At 44.6% G+C, this 22,542-nt stretch overlaps 1 protein-coding gene across 18 annotated transcripts in view; it reads left to right on the top strand.

Annotated features, from left to right (window-relative positions):
- Positions 1-22,542, top strand: part of LOC129711276 (receptor-type tyrosine-protein phosphatase S-like) — a 382,253-nt gene that overhangs the window by 288,967 nt on the left and 70,744 nt on the right. For 5 of the 18 annotated variants that reach the window (XM_055658801.1, XM_055658807.1, XM_055658800.1 and 2 more), the window contains 6 exons: positions 1,095-1,682; positions 2,381-2,481; positions 10,116-10,372; positions 11,632-11,722; positions 12,418-12,633; positions 16,098-16,258. In XM_055658801.1, the coding sequence (XP_055514776.1) occupies positions 1,095-1,682; positions 2,381-2,481; positions 10,116-10,372; positions 11,632-11,722; positions 12,418-12,633; positions 16,098-16,258 (1,414 nt within the window). The remainder of the gene's footprint in view (positions 1-1,094; positions 1,683-2,380; positions 2,482-10,115; positions 10,373-11,631; positions 11,723-12,417; positions 12,634-16,097; positions 16,259-22,542) is intronic. The other 13 variants (XM_055658805.1, XM_055658818.1, XM_055658811.1 and 10 more) reach the window with 6 other exon arrangements.

Raw genomic sequence — 22,542 nt, 5'->3', positions numbered from 1 at the left:
TATCCATATATCTACCTAAATGGAGTTGAAAGCCGTAATTGTTTTCACGGAGAGTCATAATTGTATCCTTCAGTGACCTAAACAGGTCTCCTCACTAACACTGTCGTACCATTGGGTTACTGTGTCTAAGGAGTTGTGGGCTGAAACTGTGTTCCACTTCATTTCCTCCAGTGACTTAAATTGACTTTAAAATTTCAACAGGAAAGTGAGCCATCCACCTCGTAGTCTAATGACTCTCACCCACTGGCAACTTAATTTTGTTTTTGCCTCTTTGATAAATCTCTCTTTAGCTGGTCCATAGTGATTAAGGGAACGGATGGAAAGGGAGCTGTGAAAATTACAGCAGGCAAATTGAGCTTATTGCGGCGTTAAATTGAATGAAAAATCTTTGCTGTACATTTACATAGAGAACTGCACCGTTAATCAGGACAACAGCCTGCCAGCAGATGTCATTACCTCAGAAGTGAATTTGCTTAACTGGGAAAAGCGATTACAAAGGAACTTGTAAGTTCTCAGTGATAGACCTCTATCAGGGCTGAATCAATGCAGTAGTTAGTCAGTGGTGGAAAACTGGTGGCAACAGAAGAGGTGCTTGTTACATACCTGAGTTATTATTTGATAGAAATGCAATGACAGCCATTTTATTACCTTTTAGACTTTAGAGATATATTGCGGAAACAGTCCCTTCAGACTACCAAAGTCCACGCTGGCATAATCACTGTCCTACACGCTAGGGACAATTTTGCACAATTTTGACCAAAGCCAATTAACCTAAAAACTTGTATATCTTTGGAGAGTGGGAGGAAATCAGAGCACCCGGACAGAGAACATCCAGGCAGGTCACAGGTAGCACATCCCTACAGACAGCACCTGTAGTCAGGATCAAATCCGGATCTCTGGTGCTGTAAGGCAGCAAACCTACCGCTGTGCCACAGTGTCTAATGTTAAAGCTCGTAGTAGTCAGATGAGGAACTTAGAGGATAGTTTTCAAGGAAATGTATTGGGAGAAGGGGATTGTTCTGAAAGATGTCATATGCTGGATGAGCTGAATGTCCTCATTTTATTTCATATGCAAACTGTGTTTTGTCTTTCAGTCCCCAACAGACCCACACTCTCAGTCCGTCTCATGCAAGACAACTCAGTTGTGTTAGAATGGCAGGCTCCTTTGGAAGCATTTGGTCGAGTCCTTGGCTATCAGCTTCGGTTAGGGCGTACGGATGTATTGCCCCTGACGACACTGGAGTTCTCGGAGCATGAGGATCACTACGTGGTCCGCAGCCTGCACAAAGGTGCCACCTACGCATTCAGGTTGGCCGCCCGCAACGGCGCTGGTGTCGGGGTGGAGGACGTTAAGCAGCTCGCTCTCCCAGAGGACGTGCCCAAAGGCTACCCGCAGATCCTGGACTTGCCGAATGTCACCACCTCATCCCTTCAGTTTGCCTGGCAGCCCCCAGTCTTGGCAGAAAGGAACGGCGTCATCACTTCATACACTGTTTCCTGGAGACAGTCAGGTGCCCAGAGCAGTCCCACCGAAGTGTCCACCACATCCTCCCAGTCTAGCCTCACATTGGACAGCCTTAAACCGGATACCAGTTATGACATTAAAGTCAGGGCACAAACCAATAAAGGCCCTGGCCCTTACAGTCCTGCTGTTCAGTATCGGACCATGCCACTGGATCAAGGTAGGGGTTATCTATTTGTAATCCCGGGTGGCGGTGGGGCAGTGTTGGGCTTGGTACACTCTACTTGCAGTCAAATGCATCAAATCACAAGGTAAAATATGTCAGGTCTGCTGAGTACAAGCTGTTGGTAGCTTCAGAGTGCTTCACCCAGGTAAGGTCATCATTTGGGGTCAGCAGGTCATACCCAGTAGAGAAGGTCCTCATTGGGCTATACGCTCCATGCTACAAACATAACTACACAGGTAGGAATGACTGCTGTTATGTACTTCTGACTGGTAGCCTTAAGCAGTTAGTGTAGCTGTTGTAGAAGACGTGCAGGCCACTACTAGCCAGAGAAGCGTGGTGGTTACATGGACATCTGGTTTTGCTTCTGTGCCCAGCTTGCCAGATGAAGCATTGACCAGCTGAGCAGATCCAGCAGACTAGTACTACAATGTTGGGGAAGATCACCAGATGACAATCACTTGGATTGCTGGTGGGTATGTGGTAGTGCGACTGTACTCAAAAGTTAAGGTATCTCAAATGAGGCACAATGAATGGAAGGTTTAATTGAATATGTACAAGTAAAATTCTCTGGGGATTTCCTTCATTACCTCCTGGTGTGTTTCCGGTTAGCCATGTTTAAGGAGCCATACATTAAGTTAATGTCTGTTTGCGTTGTCTTGGGGCATTTTCTTTTAATTTGCTTTCTTTTTCAGCAGTTTTCCCTAAAAATTTCCGAGTAAAGCTTGCCATGAAGACGTCTGTGTTGCTTAGCTGGGAGATTCCGGAGCACTACAACTCTCCCATTCCATACAAGGTAACTCCGCTTGTGTCTGTGTTTCATTCACATCCGCTTTAGTTTGAATAACCCAAACCCCAGGGAATGCCCCATTGAAGGATCATTCCCTTACCCTCCAGAGTCCTGGGAGCTGTGATTGCGCTTCAAGGCTCCTGTGGCTAGTTCCGCCCAGAGGCCTGAAGAACAACAAATCAGACCAAATGGTACATTCTAATGAGGCTGTTTACCTTGCCGCGAGTACATTGGTGTAGTAACTGCCTCCTACTGGTATTCCCATGCCTCATTTTGTGAAAGACCAAGTGAAAGGAAATGGAATAGAACAAAGCCACATTTCACGCTGAACGATACATCTTGCTGAGGGTGACGGGTACTCAGGAAACAATTCACAGATGGTCCATGAACCTCTGTCGGAAACACTGAATGACAAGTAAGACTTAACGCCTGAAGAATTGTTGAAAAGTGCAGTGTGCTTTCAGAAACTGGCAAAAGCTGAACCCTGCTGAAGGAAGGAAGGCTCCCTGATTCTCAGTAAAGGCAAGAGCCCAGGTTACTGCAGGTTATTGATCCCACAGGGGGCCGGCCACTTAATGTTCATGCTTCCATAGATCTCAGTTCTCACCAGTCCTTAGAATAAATCTTGGCAACTTCTTTATATCTCGTTTATCCTGTAACTTTAATTTGATTGTATAGACTTGCGGAACATATTTTCTGGTGGGTTAGTTTAGATTTAGTTTAGAGGTACAGCGCGGAAGCAGGCCCTTCGGCCCATAAAGTTGACACCGACCATTGATCACCTGTTCCTACTAGTTATGCCACTTTGGCATCCACTCTCTATCAACAAGGGACAATTTCACAGAGGCCATTTAACCTCTAAACCCTCGTGTCTTTGAGATGTGGAAACTGGAACACACGGAGAAATACCACGTCGTCATAGGGAGAAGGTGAAACGCCATACATACAGCACCCAAGGTCAGGATTAGACTCCGATCTTTGGCGCTGTGAGGCAGCAGCTCTACCTGCTAAATTGATCAGCCCTATCTATCTCTTTTAAACTGTAACTTCAATGTACATTTCTGATGGTATATCTTGGTGGATTAAGGAGGCAGTTGAAATTTAGATTAATTTTTAAGAACTTATAAATCTGTCTAAAACGTCTTCATTTCCAACAAATTTTCCTCGTGCTTTCAGTTGGGACTGATGCTGAAACATTTAATTCATGCTTGTAAACTGACAACATTTTCTGTCACGAAAAGGATTTGTATGATTCAAAGCATATGATGGTTCAGTAAAGATGAAGGAGAGAGGTGAGGGGGAGGGGATTATAAGACTTGGTTAAATGTAAAAACCATCTGAGGGATCAAGTCGTCAATGCCAGGACTTTTTTTACATTGAGTGAGTGGGTAATGTGAAACTGGCACTGAAGGATCAAAGCATTCCTCAGTTTCAAAGATCCTGAGCCTAGCCCTCCATAGTTTCAAGAGATTACAGTCAGCCATACCTCTGTGTTAAAGTGCCACCAACACTCAGTTTCAGTTGCAGTTTAATTTATTGTCACTCGTACCAAGATACAGTGAAAAGCTTTTGTTGCATGCTCTCCAGCCAGAAGTAAGACAATTTCATGATTACAATTGAGCCATTACAGTGTATAGATACATGATAGGGGAATAACATTTAGTGCAAGGTTAAGCCAGCAAAGTCCGATCAAGGATAGTCTGAGGGTCACCAACTCATTGTACATTTCCTCACATGAACAACACCCACTGAGATAAGTGAGTGACTAATTTAGATTAGTTTAGTTTAGAGATAGAGTGCGGAAACTGGCCCTTTGGCCCTCCGAGTCCGTGGTGACCAGTGATCCCCGTATACTAACACGCTATCCTATACACACAAGGGACAATTTACAATTTCACCAAGCCAATTAACCTGCAAACCTATACGTCTTTTAAGTGTGGGAGGAAACCGGAGAAAACCCATGTAGGTTCACAGGGAGAACGTGCAAACATCATAAAGACAGCATTCGTAGTCAGATTCGAACCCGGGTCTCAGGTCCTGTGAGGCAGCAATTCTACCGCTGCGCCACCTTGAACCGTACCGCAGTAGGGAAATGTCGAGATTACTATCTGGACATGTATTTGCAATATTGAGGGTGGGGTAACCTGTGTAACTAGAGAGGAGCAGAGGACGTGACACCAAATCAGTTTGAGTAATTAGCCATGAAATAAGACTACTGGAAGTGCACAACAGAGAATGACTATTGGCGTCAGAAAATAGATATCCAAACAGACGAATGACTGTGGAGACAGTGGGAGGGAGATCAGCAGACTCGGTCAAAACAAGGGCAACATAACTAATGTGCCATTAACGCTGCAGATGGGAGCCATAACAATCTGGAATTATTATGATGCTGTGAAGTTGCCGTCTGTTTTAGGGATGCTGCAAAAAGAAATGCTGGTTTTGCCCTAACTCGCAGCACATCAAATGTAAACGTCGTTCCTTGCCAGGGAATTACTCAAACCTTTCACAAAGTGTTTATTCACCTCCATACTTGGGATAAAGTCAAAACCTAATGAAATTTCACTGCTAACACTCACCTCATTGAAGCCCTGGCCCAAAGTGAACTCCAAGCAAAGAAAACCAATCTGCTTCGTATCCCATTTACAGTCCTTTATGGGTGAGCGTAAAATGGAGCATCACTGAATTGTTCAACACAAGGGCTTGACCACCAAGCCTGCACAGGTCCTTTACCTATCTACAGCTCCTGGGATCAAGGGTTGGTACTCACGACATCCTCAATAATCGGACAAACACCAGGATGCCACAAGAATGCATTTCGTTGTCTCTGTACTGTGCACTGACAATGACAATTAAAATTGAATCTGAATCTGAATCTGAATCTGAAGAACTGACTGCATCTGAACCGCTGATTTCAACACAGCTCAGATTTGTCCTGTTCTTTGAAACATCGAATCTTCCTCTGCACTAGGTTTAATTATTGGTAAACAAAGGTGGTTTAGACATTAGTTTAGTGATGTTAGTCTAATCTTTTAAGGAGTAGAATACCAACTAGCAGTATCTTGAAACTGTGAAAAATACTGGGCTATAACTTGCTACCAACAGCAAAATGTCCATTTCATCACTGAGCCCATGAGGAAAACATTTTTCACACAGAGAGTGGTGAATCTCTGGAATTCTCTACCACAGAAGGTAGTTGAGGCCAGTTCATTGGCTATATTTAAGAGGGAGTTGGATGTGGCCCTTGTGGCTAAAGGGATCAGGGGGTATGGGGAGAAGGCAGGTACAGGATACTGAGTTGGATGATCAGCCATGATCATATTGAATGGCGGTGCAGGCTCGAAGGGCCGAATGGCCTACTCCTGCACCTATTTTCTATGTTTCTACGTTTCTATCAATGTGGACTTACTAACGTCAATTTCTCAAATTTCTCAAAAGTAAATGGTGAGCCTCGTATGGTAGCAGAATCTTGTGTGAAATAATAATGTCACATGGACAGCCACAATAAATTGCATCTAAAATTCAAAAACTTCAAATACAGCCAACAAATCTTACCTCCTGGACTTAGCCAGCTGTCGAAACAATAAAAAAAATTCGGAATGTTCCATTCAGGACCTATATTCAATGATATAATTGCTGATTACCTACATTCCAGCTTTCTACCCAATCATCACAGCTCTTGACATCCTGTGAATCCAAAATCATATTCATCTCTGGATTGAGCTTCGTTATGAGCATGAGTCCTGCGGGTAAAGAATTCAAAGATTCACAATCTCCTGACAGAAGAAATTTCTCATCTCCACTCTCGAGTACCTTTTCTAGATGTCCCCATGAGGGGCAGCAGTTTCTCATTTACTACTCTGTCAAGGCTTCCAGAATTTTATATTTCACATTAAGATCACTTGTAATTCTTACTTGAAGAATATCACCCCTTTCTATTCTGTCTGTCTGTTTTAGACTCCCCCCTCATTCCATGAAGCAATCTGGTTAACATTTACAACACCTCCCTTAAGGCAAGCAAACCCTTTTTTTGTTTTTGGAGAAGATCTAGACTAATTGTGCCCATGTCATCCATTAATGCACAAAGTCAAGCAAGGAGCATTCCCCATTTTTTTACTTCCTAAAGCATTGAGAGATGGAGAAGGCTAGCATTTACAAAGCTATGTTCTACAAAAGATGAGGGTTTCTACCTCCTCTACTCTGTCAGACAATGAGGTCCAGACAACCAACGTATTTCACACAGAGAGTGGTGAATCTCTGGAACTCGCTGCCACAGAGGGTAGTTGAGGCCAGTTCATTGGCTATATTTAAGAGGGAGTTAGATGTGGCCCTTGTGGCTAAGGGGATCAGGGGGTATGGAGAGAAGGCAGGTACGGGATACTGAGTTGGATGATCAGCCATGATCATATTGAATGGCGGTGCAGGCGCGAAGGGCCGAATGGCCTGCTCCTGCACCTAATTTCTATGTTTCTATGTTTCTATGTATTTTGTGTAAATATGTTTTTCCTAAATTTCCTTCCAATTGTTCTGATAATGGCTTACATGCTTGCCCTTTGTTATTAATTTTGCTGAGGACACTAGGGCCTTGTTATACTATCTGGACTTCTCCAAATTCTATACATCTTTATTAAGTATCCCCTTGTTCCAAAACTCAATCCAGCCTAGTCAATCTTTTTGCATAAATAATGTTCTTCAATTTATGCTCCCAGAACAATTCAACAGACTGAGACTCTACCAAGATAAGACTTGTGTCTTTCCTCCTCCTTCCCTCCATGAATTTTTAAATTATAGATTAGCATTTACCACCAGACATAAGATGAGGGATCCACATCACAGAGGATCTTACATGGACAACACACACTGCCGCACCGGTGAGTAAGGCAAGGCAGCGCCTTTACCACCAGGCAGCTGAGGAAATTCAGAGTCTCTCTGAGGATCCTTCAGTGCTTCTACTCTGGGGCTGTAGAAAGCATCTTGTCCGGCAACATCACAATCTGGTTCGGGAACAGCTTTGCCCAGGACAGGAAGGCTCTGCAGAGAGCAGTGCATTCGGCCGAACGCACTATGGGAACACTCACCACCCTGCAGGACCTATACACCAGGAGGTGCAGATCCGGAGCCAGCAACATTATGGGGGACCCCTACCACCCCAGTAACGGACTGTCCCAGCTGCTACGGTCAGGCAAATGCCTCCGCTGTAATGCTGTGAAAACAGAGGATAAGACGGAGTTTCTTCCCACAGGCCATCAGGACTGTAAACTCTTATCTCACCAGGGACTAATTTACTAATTTACTGTTGTGTTGTGTCCTTTTAAAAAAAAATTCTAAAATGTAAATATCGGTTCTGTTCTATTCTGTTTTGCTGTTCAGTTGTTTTTGCACAATCCGCAGGCTTTGCCACTTTCATTTCGCTGCACATCTTGTATGTGTATGTGACAAATAAACTTGACTTGACTTGACAATTAGTGACAATAGCTTTGGGAGAGTCCAACTACAGTATCCACTATTTGCCTCCTCTTTCAAAACCTTGCATCGCAGGTCCATGGATTTGGGACCATCTGGTTTTCAGTTCCATTACTTTCTCCAATACTGTTGTTTTGCTGATGCTAATTTCTTTCAGCTTATTCTCTCTAGATCTGTAGTTTACTGCTTTTTCCAATAGATTTTTCATGTTTTCCATGAAGACTAGCAGACAGTATTTGTTCAATTTCTCTGCCATTTCTTTATTGACTTGCATAATTTCTCATAATTCCCAGTCTATAAATGACTCTCTTTAACCTGCTAAACATTTCCTTATCTGGAGAAGCTTTTCCATCTGTTTTCATGTTTTGTGATAGATTGATCTGATATTCTACCTACCCAGCCCTGATCTTAGTGCTCCTCTTCTGAATTCTGCATCTTTGCCAATCCTCTTCGCAGGAGAATGGTGAATCTCTGGAATTAATTTTTGAAAGATCAAGCAATTGAGGGTTGTGGGGAACTAGCACAGAAGAGATTTTTGCATTGGTCCACCGAGTCTGCACCGACCGGCGATCCCCGCACATTAACACTATCCGACACACACTACAGATAATTTACACATACACCAAGCCAATTAACCTACATACCTGTACATCTTTGGAGTGTGGGAGGAAGCCGACGATATCAGAGAAAACCCACATGGTCATGGGAGAACGTACAAACTCCATACAGACAGAACTCGTAGTCAGGATCGAACCCGGGTCTCCATCGCTGCAAGCACTGTAATGCAGCTACTCTACCACTGTGCCACCATGGCTAATATGACACCATAATAATAATAATAATAAATTTTATTTTCGGGCGCCTTTCAAATCTCAAGGTCACCTTACAAAGATTAAACAGAAGAGAAAAAAACATATAGTCGGAGAAAAATAAATAATAAGGACACCATCAATACACAAATTAAAGATAGAAATCGCTCCAAAGACACAAAATCAAAAAAAAAAAAAACCACAATGTGAAGAGAGAGCAGCGGCAGCTAAAGCGCGCCAGCGTCCACTCTCTCTTCCGACAGCCATCTTGGACACAGACTAACAAAGTACCTTACACACAGAAAAATCATCCCCCCACAGTGGATACCACTGTGGGGGAAGGCACAAAAGTCCAGTCCCCAACCCCAGTTCTCCCAAAAGTCAGGCCTATTAAGGCCACCGCTGTTGCCTCAACGGAGGCCCGATGTTCCTGGCCGTTCTAGCCGGGTGGTCTTGCCCCGGCGTCGGGAGAGTCCTCACAGCGGCTGGGCCACCTGGAACGGCCGCTTCCTAGCAGGGGATTGTCGGCTTCCGAAGCCGACAAGGACGCACCGAGTTGGAGCTCCCAGGCTCCCGATGTTAATGTCGGCGCCGCCCGCTCCGCAGACCCGCAACCCGGAGGTGTTGCTCTCAGCGGTCCAGCTCACCAGAGCTCCAGCGCATCGATCCAGCGCAGCGACCCAGGCAAGGCATCGCCCGCTCCGCGATGGCACTCCAGCGCTGTGCCGCCACCGAAGCCGAGGTGCTGGGCGGTCCCCACCAGGAGACAGCGCTCCAAGCCCGCTGGTAGGCCACAAGGACGGGTCGACGGGCAGCCCAGAGAAAAATCTGCCTCACTGACCAGGTAGGGACCTAGAAGTACGGTTACCTCCTTCCCCCCCACCATCCACCCCAATATTCAGCGAATTGTTACATAGTCCTAAAATTTCCTGTTATATTTGTGCCTTCTATTTCCACAACTAAAGTCAGAACATTATCTCCTTAAGATCCATCTGAACTATTGTGACTTCCAATGCCACACACAAAATTAACTCTTCCAGCCAGAGTGTTTCACAAGTTCTCTCTTTAAACATTAACCTAAATTATGGAATGGAATTTCTAGCTGGGACTTGAAGAGAGGGCTGCAAAATGTAGCATAATTTCAAAAGTAGAACTGCAACTTATACATAGAAAATATGGAATAAAACAGGATAAAGCGCATTAAATAAATGTTTGGAAATGAATATAAAGTCCTTTTATTTTTTACATCTCACAATTGGATCACTTTGGCGTCGATGCAGTTCCGTTCTCATTTGGTATTTTTGGGTTTAAAGTCATCATCTTCTCAGCCTTTGCTTCCCCACTTTGTTCCCCAATGTTTGTGCTTAGATCCAGTATAAAAATGGCCAGGTGGTCGAGGTGGATGGGCGAGCCACCAAGAAGCTGATCACTAACCTTGAACCGGACAAGGAGTACTCCTTCGTGCTGACGAAGCGCGGCAACACGGTGGGTGGGCTGCAGCAAACGGTGTCTGCCCGCACTGCCCCAGCCATCCTGGGCACCAAGCCGTACTTCATCAAGAAGGTGGAGCCTGACGGGACCCTGTTGGTCCGGATGCCAGAGGTGGAGACGGTGACCCCAGTCATGTAAGAAAGCTCATCTCCTAAAATGTTCAAATTCCCTCACATTCACCACGTTTGTCAAGGGGCTGGGATTGTAGGGCATTGATTTAGCTCCCTCACAAGCGTGTAATTAAACCCTTTTGATTTTTCTCCCACCTTGATTTGTTCTTATTTACTCTTTTTCTTTGTTGTTTCTGTTTTTTCCAATAGCCATCATTCTCGTTAGTGTTTATCCCCCCCCCCTCCTTCCCCCTCCCTCCTTCCCTCCTTCCCCCCCCCCCCCCCCCCCCCCCCTCTCCCCATCTCATCTCCCACCACCATCATCTTGCCACACAGGGACTGAACTGAACTTCAGTCTTCCACACATTGCCTTCCACACAACTCCAATGTTGCCAGCACTTGGTCCATTGGCATCAATGCCTTGACTATCCAAGTGCTCATCTAAGTTTTTCTTAAAAATTGTGACAGTGTCTGCCATCACCACCATCTTGGGCAGTGTATTTTAGTTCAGATTAGTTTATAGATACAGAGCGGAAACAGGCTCGTCGGCCCACCGAGTCCATGCCAACCGTGACTCCTGCACATAAACACTATCCTACACACTAGGGACGATTTACAATTATACCAAGCCGATCAGCCTACAAACCTGTACGTCTTTGGAGTGTGGGAAGAAACTGGAGCACTCGGAGAAAACCCAGGCAAGTCATGGGGAGAACGTACAAACTCCATACAGACAAGCGCCCTTAGTCAGGATCGAACCCGGGTCTCTGGCACTGTAAGGCAGTAACTCTACCGCTGCACCACCGTGCCAGCCTATTCTGATCTCATAGTCTTGATAAGATCAACCTATTGCTTAGAAGCCCACCATCACACTAAACAACCTAGTCCTGGCAAAGTATGAAAGACTACCTATTAGAAGAGGTGTTCTACTAACTAATGGAATTGTAGTCATACTTTTGTATCAAAACTGAACAATTAAATTCTTACAACAGGTCAATAGATTTGTAAACATGGTACTTGATAGACAACAAATGTCCATTTTGGATAACTAACTGAAATCCCAGAGCATCCCTATCCTCAGGGAGACAACTGCACGCAGATAGATAGATAGATAGAAACCCATTGTGTAGAGTGCGCAGGGAAAGAGAGGTTCTTAATGCTCTTCAGACCATTAGTGTAGAATGATGTTTACCACAGAATAGCCTTCACGATGCCTTTCTAAGCTCCATGTGGCCTGCGCTCTCTATTGTGAGGTGAACGTGCTCTCCCACCTTGTGTTTCAGAGCCTATTACATTGTCGTGGTTCCGCTGAAGAAATCTCGTGGCAAGTTTATCAACACCTGGCACAGCCCCGACGAGATGGATCTGGAAGAGGTACGCAAGCTAATTTAGCTTTTCTGAATGGTCTAATGTAGACCACTTAGCCCATCATGTCCATGCCAACCGACATGTACCCATCCACACAAATCCTCCCACAGCATCTCTCTTAACTTGCTGGAAAGAAACTGAGCAAGTCCATAACACTGATGAAACCCATAACATTGAGAGAGCCTGAACACTGACAGAACCTGTAATACTGAGAGAGGCCGTAAGACCGAGACAGCCTGTAATACCAAGAGAGCCTGTAATACTGAGAGAGGCCATAACACTACGAAAACCTGTAGCACTCAGAGAGCCCGTAACACAGTTGTAACACTGAGAGGGCTGTAACACTGAGAGCCTGTAACACTGAGCTGTAACACTAAGAGGGCTGTAACACTAAGAGGGCTGTAACACGGAGAGGGCTGTAACACGGAGAGGGCTGTAACACTGAGAGGGCTGTAACACTAAGAGGGCTGTAACACGGAGAGGGCTGTAACACTAAGAGGGCTGTAACACTGAGAGGGCTGTAACACTGAGAGGGCTGTAACACTAAGAGGGCTGTAACACTGAGAGGGCTGTAACCGTTCTACACCTGCTGGAGCTCTGATGCATTTGGGATATTGCACCGTTCCTCGTGGAATCGTGCTCCTGTTACTTACTGTGCCACATTCTGCATGTCTGTACAAATTCTTCTCATTTTATTCCAGCTCCTCCAGGACCTGATGAGGCGCCGGCGCAGAAGCCTCCGTTCCCGCCGGCAACTAGGCCACACCAAGCCCTACATCGCTGGGTCCTTTGATGTTCTCCCGCAGGAGTTCATTCTTGGTGACCAACGATTTTATGGTGGGTTTGAGAACAAACCACTAGAGGAGGGCAACAAATACGTGTTCTTCATCCTGGGCGTCCTGGACATTCCAGAAGCGGTGAGTCACCTTATTGGGAACATCTCGCCTAAGGATATTATTGGTCTCCCATCTGCTCCCCTTTACCCCTTCCCCACAATACCTCCACACACACTCACCCACTCACTCATTCACTCATGTTACTGTATGTTAATGTTGGTCGTGGGGGCGCTGCGAGCCGGCAGCCCTGCCAGCAGCGTGTTAGTTTTTTCTACTTTTTTTGTTTTTTTTAGTGTGTCTCAATGTGTGTTTTTAATGTTTCTCTGTGTGTCTTGTGTGGGGGGTGGTATGGGGAGGTAAGGGGGAAACCGCTTCGGTCGCCTCCTCCACGGAGAGGCAACTTTTTCCATGTCGCCTCCCCCGTGGCCTAACATTGAGGATCGGTGTGGCCTTTCCTGGAGACGCGCTCGGGGCTTCAGCAGCGGGCGCAGCGAGGTCTCTTTCATCGTGGAGCGGGCGAGCCTTGCCGGAGGGGAGCACTCCGTACGCTGGTGCAAGGCAGCCTGAAGCCGCGGACTGCGGTGATTCCAGCTGGCGCGGCATCCAGAGCCTGGGATCCCTCGTTGGGGACCCCGGTGGTGAGAGCTCCGACCGCTGGCCCGCGGCCTACTTCTAACCGCGGGCGCGGCAGGGACTTACCATCCGAAGCAGGATTCCTCGCCGGGGATCCCTGGAGAAGAGCTCCGACCGCCGGCTCTGCAGTCTGCGGTGCTTCTGGCTGCGGAGCAGTGGGGACTTTAGATCTTCGACCACCGGCCTGCGGCCTCAACCATCTTGAAGCCACGGTCTCCGGTGGGGAGGCACTGGTTCAGGATTTACCTGGCCTAACCTTTTCTGCACATCTGGACGCCCGCAGCGGCGACTGCGGAGGGTTGTGGTCCCGACCACGAGGGAAAATGGAGGAGGACTGACCAAGTTTTGTGCCTTCTATCACAGTGATGATGAATGCTGTGATGGATGTTTGTGTTAAATTTTTATTGTGTATTGTTATGTTCTTTTTTTATTGTACCGCTGCTGGCAAATTCATTTCACTGCACTTTATGTGCATGTGATGAATACAACTTGGCTTGACTAAAACTTGACTTGACTCACTCACTCACGCAAGCACGCATGCATGCACACACACACACAGACACACACAAAGCCCTCTTTTTCATGGATCTCCTCTCCATTCTTTTAGGAGAGGATAATAGCAAAATCATAATCTTGTAGCAAGATGGATATTCACTATCTAGGCCCAAAAGGTTTATTGTTGACCACAATTTTCTAGCACAGCAACAGAAGCTGATCTAAGTTCAAAAAGCTTAGTGTCAATTAAGATAAGATTGTGACCTCTATATTTGTAATCTCAACATTATGAAGAGAAACAACACTGACCATGATGACTTTAAGATTATGACCTTCCTGTTCCAAGTTCCAAGAAAAGTTAAAAAAGAATCAGAACCGACTAAAAATGAACCCAAAGTGCCACGGTATCCTTATCAAGATTGTGATAAGGTCAACATTGAATTAGTCGCGTTACAACATCCACTTGGCCTGGTCATCGTAATTGTAAAACCTCACATACAGATGATGTCAACTAGTAGAATAAGTGTAAATGTTGGAAGATAGTGAGGGTGGTCAGGAGTTACAGAAAAAAGACACAGGGCAGCACGGTGGCACAGCGGTCAAGTTGCTGTCTTACAGCACCAGAGAACCGGGATCAAACCTGACTACGGGTACATATTTGTCCGGAGTTTTACGTTCTCCCCGTGACCTGCGTGGGTTTTCCTCGGGTACTCCAGTTTGCTCCCGCACTCCAAAGACATACACTTTTGTAGTTTATTGGCTTGGTATAATTGTAAATTGTCCCTAGTGTGTGTAGGATAGTGTAAGTCTATTCGGCACAGACTCGATGGGCCAAAGGGCCTGTTTCCGTGCTTTATCTCTAAACTAATCTAACCTAATTCACTCTTCAGCCTCTGTTCTCAACTTATTTGTCTGCAACTCAATGGTATGTTTTTCCAATAGTAAAAGTATTGTGCTTGTGTTTTGGAAATCCTTGGGAACGATAACCTCTGTATAAATTACTCCTTAGAATTGAACGAGCTTCATTTAAAAATATAACTATGTTTAAACTGTTTTGTTAGCTGGAGGTGTCTCCTTGGTTGAAACAGTAATCGTGACAGCTAAACCAGCTTTACCTTTCTCTCTTAGTCCCTTTGCCCGACGTGTGTTTATCCCGCTTCAATGTAAACGCAAGAGTGGAATCCACCTCAATACAGCCGGTAACAGGCTCCATGTTGTAACATTCACTGGATAAAGATCTTCCCTGATTTTATATTCATATTATCAATAATTGGTCTGATCCAAGGAGCAGTTCAATCATTTATTACTAAATCCAGCTTAATTGGTTGGTACATTTCTTCATTTGCAAAAGAATTTGTGAATTGCTTTGTGCCCCTATTTCCAAAAAACAGACCTGCACTGCCTTTTTTCCACATCCAATAACGGGCACATGTCTTTGTTAAATAACCATCTTGATTCTATATCTGTGCCCTATGAACCAATGCGCATCACACGCTCTCCATTCTTTTATATGAAGCAGGTTGTTTTCTTTCCCATTTCTTTCCACATTTAAGCAGCTTACATTGGATCTTGAGTGATGTCGACGTGCTAGGTCCCAGTGAAGGAACAATCCTGCCCTTCAGATCTTGAGTATAGATTCCAAAAGCTAAAAATATATGTGAAAAACTTTGCGCACTTTTGTTAAATTTCCCGTGGGCAACATTTTATTCCAGTAACACCATTGCTGAAGCAGAGATATTAGATTTGAGTGTGTTCCATCAAGCAAGAGCATCACCACCTGGACTTTTCCACATCACCTCGTGGTCACAAAAAAACCCTGTTTAGACTTTCAGCTGTTATCGGCATTTGGGAAGATATTCTGGAGGTTTTGACCTAAGTTAGACTGTAGTTAGCAGCAATAACACTATGCCACTAAAACAGTAGTGACTGTATATCAGGATCTGCTGGAATTATTCAGCACTTTAGGGCGACACAGTGCTGCAACAGTTGAGTTGTGGCCTTACAGCGCCAAATACCTAGGTTTGATCCTGACAATGGGTGCTCTCTGTACGAAGTTTGTATGTTCTCCCTGTGACCGCGTAGGTTTGCTCAAATTTTCTCCCATTCGCAAAAGATGAATTGGTGTCTGTAAATTGTCCCTAGTGCCTTGGACAGGACTAGTATACGGGTGATCGCTGGTCGATGTGGACTCAGTGGGCCGTAGTGTCTGGGACAGGACTAGTATACGTGTGATCACAGGTTGGCATGGACTCAGTGGACCAAAGGGCCTGTTTCTCTGAACTCAACTAAACTGAACACTTGCAGCTGGAGATGAATCCTGTTTTATTTCTGCTCTGATTTATTAATGAAAGCCTCCAGGTAATGTTTAGCATCAAGCTTTTAATGATTTCTAAAAGTTCCTTTCGTTGTTATTGCAGAAGATGTTTGCAGCAAGCCCGTACTCTGATCCCATCCTGTCAGCAGACCCTGACCCACAGCCTATAATCGATGGAGAAGAGGGTCTCATCTGGGTGGTGGGCCCAGTGCTGGCGGTTGTCTTCATCATCTGCATTGTAATTGCCATCCTACTCTACAAAAAGTAAGAGCATCTCAATCAATGGGCTTGGGGTGGGTGAAGTAGACTGGAACACTGGTGGATAAGCACTAACATTGGGAATTATGAAGGTCACCAATTGGAAATTAACAGTGGTTCAAGATCCTGGTTTGGTTGTGGTGCCCCAGACAGCACTCTAGAGTAATTAAGTAATGCTGACATTAGCTGCAGGGGGAGGTGGGACAAACTTGGATTGATTTCTTTAGAAAGCTGGAGGTTGAGGGAAGAACTGATAGAAGTAGATACAATTACGAGTGGCATAGCCAGGGTAGACAGAACCTTTTCCCCAGAGTGGAAATGTCCAGAGGGCATTGTTTTAAAGTTAGAGGCAAAGTTTAAAGGAGATAGTGCAGAACAATGTTTTTACAAAGGGTGCTGTGTTTCTGAATAGGCACACGGATATGCTGGGAATAGAAGCATATGAATAATGGTATCAGATAAAATTAGGTTATTTAGCATTATGTTCGGCACAGACATTTGTGAGCCAAAGGGCCTGTTCCTGTGCTGTGTTCTATGTTCTATGTTCGATAACACTGAGAGAGCATATAGCACTAAAACTTAACACTGGGCTGCACGTGCACGTGTAAAGTTTGGGCAAATGCATGAACCTTGACAGGTTGTGTGAGGAAGTGAACTGGCAACTTGTCCTGGGCTAGTCATATTGAAGCAATGGCCGAGAAATCATACTATCACCTCTGCTACCTCAGAAGGCTTAGGAAGTTTGGCATGTCCCTAACAACTCTCACCAACTTCTACAGATGCACCGCAAGAAATTGCAGAGAATTGTGGACACGGCCGGGACTATCATATGAACCAACCTCCCTTCTATTGACTCCATCTACACTTCACGCTGCTTCGGCAAGGCCACAAGCATAATCAAGGATGAGTCTAACCCTGGACACTCCCTCTTCTCCCCTCGCCCATCAGGCAAGAGTGTGAAAACGTATACGTCCAGATTCAGGGAGAGTTTCTACCCTGTTATCAGGCAACTGAACCATCTTATCACCAACTAGACAACGGTCCTGTGTACCATCTACCTCATTGGAGACCCTCGGACTATCTTTAAATTGACATTTTCTGGACTTTAATTTGCACTAAACGTTATTCCCTTTATCCTACATCTGTGCACCGTGGGCAGCTTGATTGTAATCATGTATAGTCTTACCACTGACTAGGTAGCACGCAACAAAAAAGCTTTTCACTGTACCTCAGTACACATGGCAATAAACTATACTGAACTAAGCTATACTAGCTTCTTTCCCTCTAGCCCCATCTCATTCAGAATGGACTTTTTGTCGCCTCCTGATTTCTGGATGATGTTTGGTTTGCTCTGCATTACCTAGTCAGCCATTCTACTCAGAGTATGCCAGGGCAGAGTGCTAGATACAACAGTACAGCACAGCACAAGAATGGGCTCTTCCACCCACAATGTTTGTGCCGAACACGACCAAGTTAAACTGATCCCGTCTGCTTGTACATGATCCATATCCCTCTATTCCCTGCATTTCCAAGTGCCTCTCCAAAGGCTTCTTAAATGCCACTATCGTATCTGCCTCTTCCACCTCCCTTGGCAATGCATTCCATGCCCCCACCATTCTCTAAAAAACGTGCCCCGCACATCTCAGTTAAACTTACCCCTTCTCACATTATAATTATGCTCTTTAATGTTGGACAATTCCACCCTGGGTAAAAAGGTTCTGACGGTCTACCCTATCAATGCCTCTCATAATTATATTGACTTCTATTACATCTCCCGTGAATATCTAACATTCCTGTGAAAACAAACTAAGTATCCAACCTCTCTCTGTAGCTAAAACCCTCTAATCCAGGCAGCATTCTGGTAAACCTCCTCTGCAGCCTCTCCAAAGCTTTCACATCTTTCCTGCAATGGGGCAAACCAGAACTCCGTGCAATACTCCAAATGTGGCCTAAACAAAATCCTCTAGAGCTGCTTCATGAAACCAAAGTCCTCTAGAGCTGCATCATGAATGAATGGCTGGTGGAAATTCCACCTGGTGAGGAAGGAGACCGAGCAAAACTAAGATGAACCTGATGATGGTTGTGTAAATTGCTCATTCTAAGCTTACCCCCAGTCGAGTTTCAGTCAAAAATCACTGAGTAAAGCACTTGCACATCTAAACTTTATTTTGACAAAACACAATTACGGTTCCCATTACTGTACCTAACCACCGCGGGTTCGATCCTCGTATCTGCCTGATCAAGCCCTCCTGGCCTCGCTCAAACAGAGACACTCCAGAAGGTCACTCAGTCCCAAGCGTTCTCTCAGAAGATCGACACAGGACCTTGTGGCAGCGGACTTTTATAGTTCCCCTGACCTTGAGGGGCCGAACCACATGGGGGTAGTCTCTTTACAATCCAATAACAGATATTGATTAACCCCATACATGACAGACATTTCCATAACCCAATAATACAGTGGCTAATACATTGTATTCAAACAGTGTTTCTCAGAGGAATCGAACATCGCAACACGCAACCTGATATTCAAAAAAACTAGACAAGGCTCAATACTTAATCCATTCAACATGCAGCAAAGTAAAGCTTTGCAACATTATTTACAATTATTTACAAAGTGTAGGTCTGGTTTGCGTTCATCCAATCCATTTTATGCATTTTGCACCTAATTGTCAGGGTCTGCAGATGTTCCCATCCTCTTCCTGCAGCTCTGATCTAGGCTCTAGACAAACTGGCACCATTCTGCAGCTTGTCCCATTTCTACAGAAAGCACTTTTAAATTGACCAAATGGCCTAGCAGCCCAGAAGCCTTTACTCAATGTTAGGGTCCTAGCCTCTCCAATTTGGCCAGGATTAACAGTTGTATACTGTTAGTGATCGCTTGAAACGTGACCCTTCTTTCCAGCTGTAGTGTTTTTTATAAAAGAACACCAATACTGTAAACTAAGCCACTATAAATTAATATTCAGCCATTTAGTCTTTGCAAACAAATTAAGGTGAGGCCTTTACTAAATAGCTTGACACTGGTGGCATAAATTCTGCAACACCTATTCCGTATCAGAATCAGAATTAGAATCAGAATCACAGAATCAGAATCACACTTTATTCGCCAAGTATGTTTTGCAACATACAAGGAATTTCATTGGCCAAGTTAGTCATACAATAAAAAGCAACAGATCACTCAAAAACACATTTTAACATGAACATCCACCACAGTGACTCCTACACATTCCTCACTGTGATAGAAGGCGAAATAAAGTTCAAGTCTCTTCCTTCTGTTCTTCCTCGGTCGTGGGCCTCGAGCCCCCGTTGACGGGATGATCTTGACTCCGTTATGTGGTAGAAAGTCCTCAAATTGCTCTTTCTGCGTGGAGAAATTAATCAACCCTTGCCTCATCTCAAACATACAATTTTTACAAAATCGTATTTGTTGTTTGTGATGTGAATTGGGGGGTATTACATGAAGCAACGCTATGCCATTAACTGCAATGCTCTTGGGTTGCTATACAGTGCCTTCCATATGTAATTTTTTCTATTACAAATCTCAAATTGTGGAGTACATATTGTGGAGCAAATAAATAAATGATGGGTCTTTGTCCCAAACATTATAGAGGGCACTGTATATCAATAATTTGAAGTAATGAAGTTCATTTATCATCTCAAAATGTCCCAAGGTGCTGCACAAGAGTATAATCAGCGGGAAAATTTGACTGAGCCAAAGAGGTGAAGTTTTAAGGGGGAAGAGATAAATGATGAGCAAATTCTCTGACCAGACCCAAGAAGGTTGTCGCCTTGGCACGATTGGTGATTGAAGGAGGAGGAGCTTGCATTAGAGAGCTGAGATGGTGGAATGCAGATTTCTCAATGCTTGTTGAGTGATTTTAATAACACAACAAAGAATTTGCTTTGAAGATAGATTCAAAAGGCTGGAGTAACTCAGCGGGTCAGACAGCATCTCTGGATAAAAGCAATAGGTGATGTTTCGGGGACGAGACTCGAAACGTCACCTATTCCTTTTCTCCAGAGATGCTGACCCTCTGAGTTACTTCAGCTTTTTGTGTTTAACTTTGGTTTAAACCAGCATCGACACAAAGAATTTGGTTTGTAATGTTTAAGAGGTCTTGAATTGCACGGTCAGTGGTACAAAGGGTCCCGACATGAAATGTCACTTATTCGTGCTCTCCAGAGATGCCGTCTGACCCATTGAGTTACTCCAGCATCTTGTGTCCTTTTGTACGGCATCAGCATCCTCGACTCCTTGTTTCTACGTTTGGACATACTTGCTTCTTGGGGGGTCCTTGTTTTGTATATTGTGTGCATCCATCTCTCCTGTGTGACCCTGGACATCACATGTCATCAAGCTGCTAGCATCAACCAGTAGACATCAGTCATGGGCATCCCAGTTGAGATCAGGTAGTTCAATATATACTGGGACTTTGTGGCATCACCATTGGCAGTGCTGGCTTGAATTTTACTCAGGGTGATATTTTTGTTTAGTGGGGGTGCTCTCTGGAGTATCTGAAGGAAACAATTTTGCCATTTTAACCATTTGGCCCTCAATCTGTCCCCTCAATCCTAGAATCTACCACCTCTGTTCTTTAATATTACTGTTAGCATTACAGTTAGGTTTCATTCCAGATCTAGACAGAGTATCCAAGCTTGCCAGCATTATGTAGGGATCACTGATGGTGCCCCCTATACGTGTATGAACTATTAACGTTTATATTGAAGCACTTACACAGTTCTTATCTTTCCCTTAATGCACTCATCATGGACAGCAAGCCCGACAGGTAAGCAGCCACTTTAATCCAGAATTCCAAACTATTTTCCATTATTTTGCAATGTTACGACAATTAGTAACTTGTTTTCTGTTTAAATTGTTTTTTTATTGTATACTGAAAATACTTTTATTTAACTCTTCTTAAATGATAGCTGCAAGGTTAGGGTAAACAAAACCTTGCTATGTCAGTCCTCGACCCAGATTTGCCTTGTCATGTTTACAGGATTGAGTCCTAAATTCATGTTCATACGTTCTCGGAGCAGAATTAAGCCATTCGGCCCATCAAGTTAACTATGCCATTCAATCATGGCTATCTATCTTTCTCTCTCAACTCCATCCTCCTGCCTTTTCCACATAACCACGAACACCCTTACTAATCAAGAATCTGTCAATCTCCACCTTAAAAATATCCATTGACTTGGCGTCCACAGCCTTCTGTGGCAATAAATTCCACAGAATCAACACTGTCAGACTAAAGAAATTCCTCCTCATCTCATTTCTGAAGTTACGTCCTTTTATTCTGAGGCTGTAGCCTCTGGTCCTTGACTCTCTCACTAGTGGAGACATCCTTTCCACATTCACTCTACCCAGTCCTCATTCAAACGCATTTGAAGATTCACGTTGCAAGATGCCACAGAGGAGGTCCATCCTTCTGCTGGTCTGGAGAGAGGTCTAATCTGTCTCCTGGCCATTTTCATCCATGTGAAATGAAGCGGGGCAAGCTCAACTCTGCTTCAATTGGCGCCAACTTGTAGTCAACGAAGCTTAGTAAACCAGGTTTAAGAGAAAATTAAATACACTACTCCTGAGGACTTCACTTAGAAGACTTCATGTTATATCTTTCAGAGAGAGAAATGTTATTTATTTATTTATTTAAGATACAGCATTTAAACAGGCCCTTCGATCCATTGAGTTCACACCGACATTCACACTAGTTCCATGTTGTCCCACTGCCTGCTCACACTTTTACAGAGCCTGATTAGCCATCAACCCTGCAAATCTTTGGAATGTTGGAGGAAACCGGAGTAACCGGAGAAAACCCATCCAGTCACAGGGAGAACTTGCAAACTCCACACAGACTGCACCCGGGGTCAGGATTGAACCTGTGTCTCTGGAGCTGTGAGGCAGCAGCTCTACCAGTTGTGCCACTGTGCTGTCCATTGTTGGTGGATAATCTTACTGGGACAGTTAAGATACTTAGGAGGCATGGCAGCATAGATATCGAGACGTTTCCACCAGTGGGAGGATCTTGAACAAGCGGACAATGTTACAAGATTAGGGTGTGGTCATTTGAAATGGGGTTGTCATGTCTGTGGAACATCCCACAGAAAGTGATGAATCTCTAGAATTCTCTGACCCAGTGATTTGTGGAGGCTGGATCATTGAGGGTATTGAAGGAGGAAGATCGGGGAATTGAGGGCTTGGGGAACTGGCTTAAAAGATGGGGCGGCACAGTGGCACAGCTGTAGAGTTGGTACATTACAGCATCAGAGACCCAGGTTCGATCCTGGCA

The sequence above is a fragment of the Leucoraja erinacea genome, chromosome 29 (assembly GCF_028641065.1).
Source record: "Leucoraja erinacea ecotype New England chromosome 29, Leri_hhj_1, whole genome shotgun sequence".
NCBI lineage: Eukaryota > Metazoa > Chordata > Chondrichthyes > Rajiformes > Rajidae > Leucoraja > Leucoraja erinaceus.
Note: the sequence above shows the minus strand (reverse complement) of the source record. Positions and strands in the feature narration are given on the sequence as shown.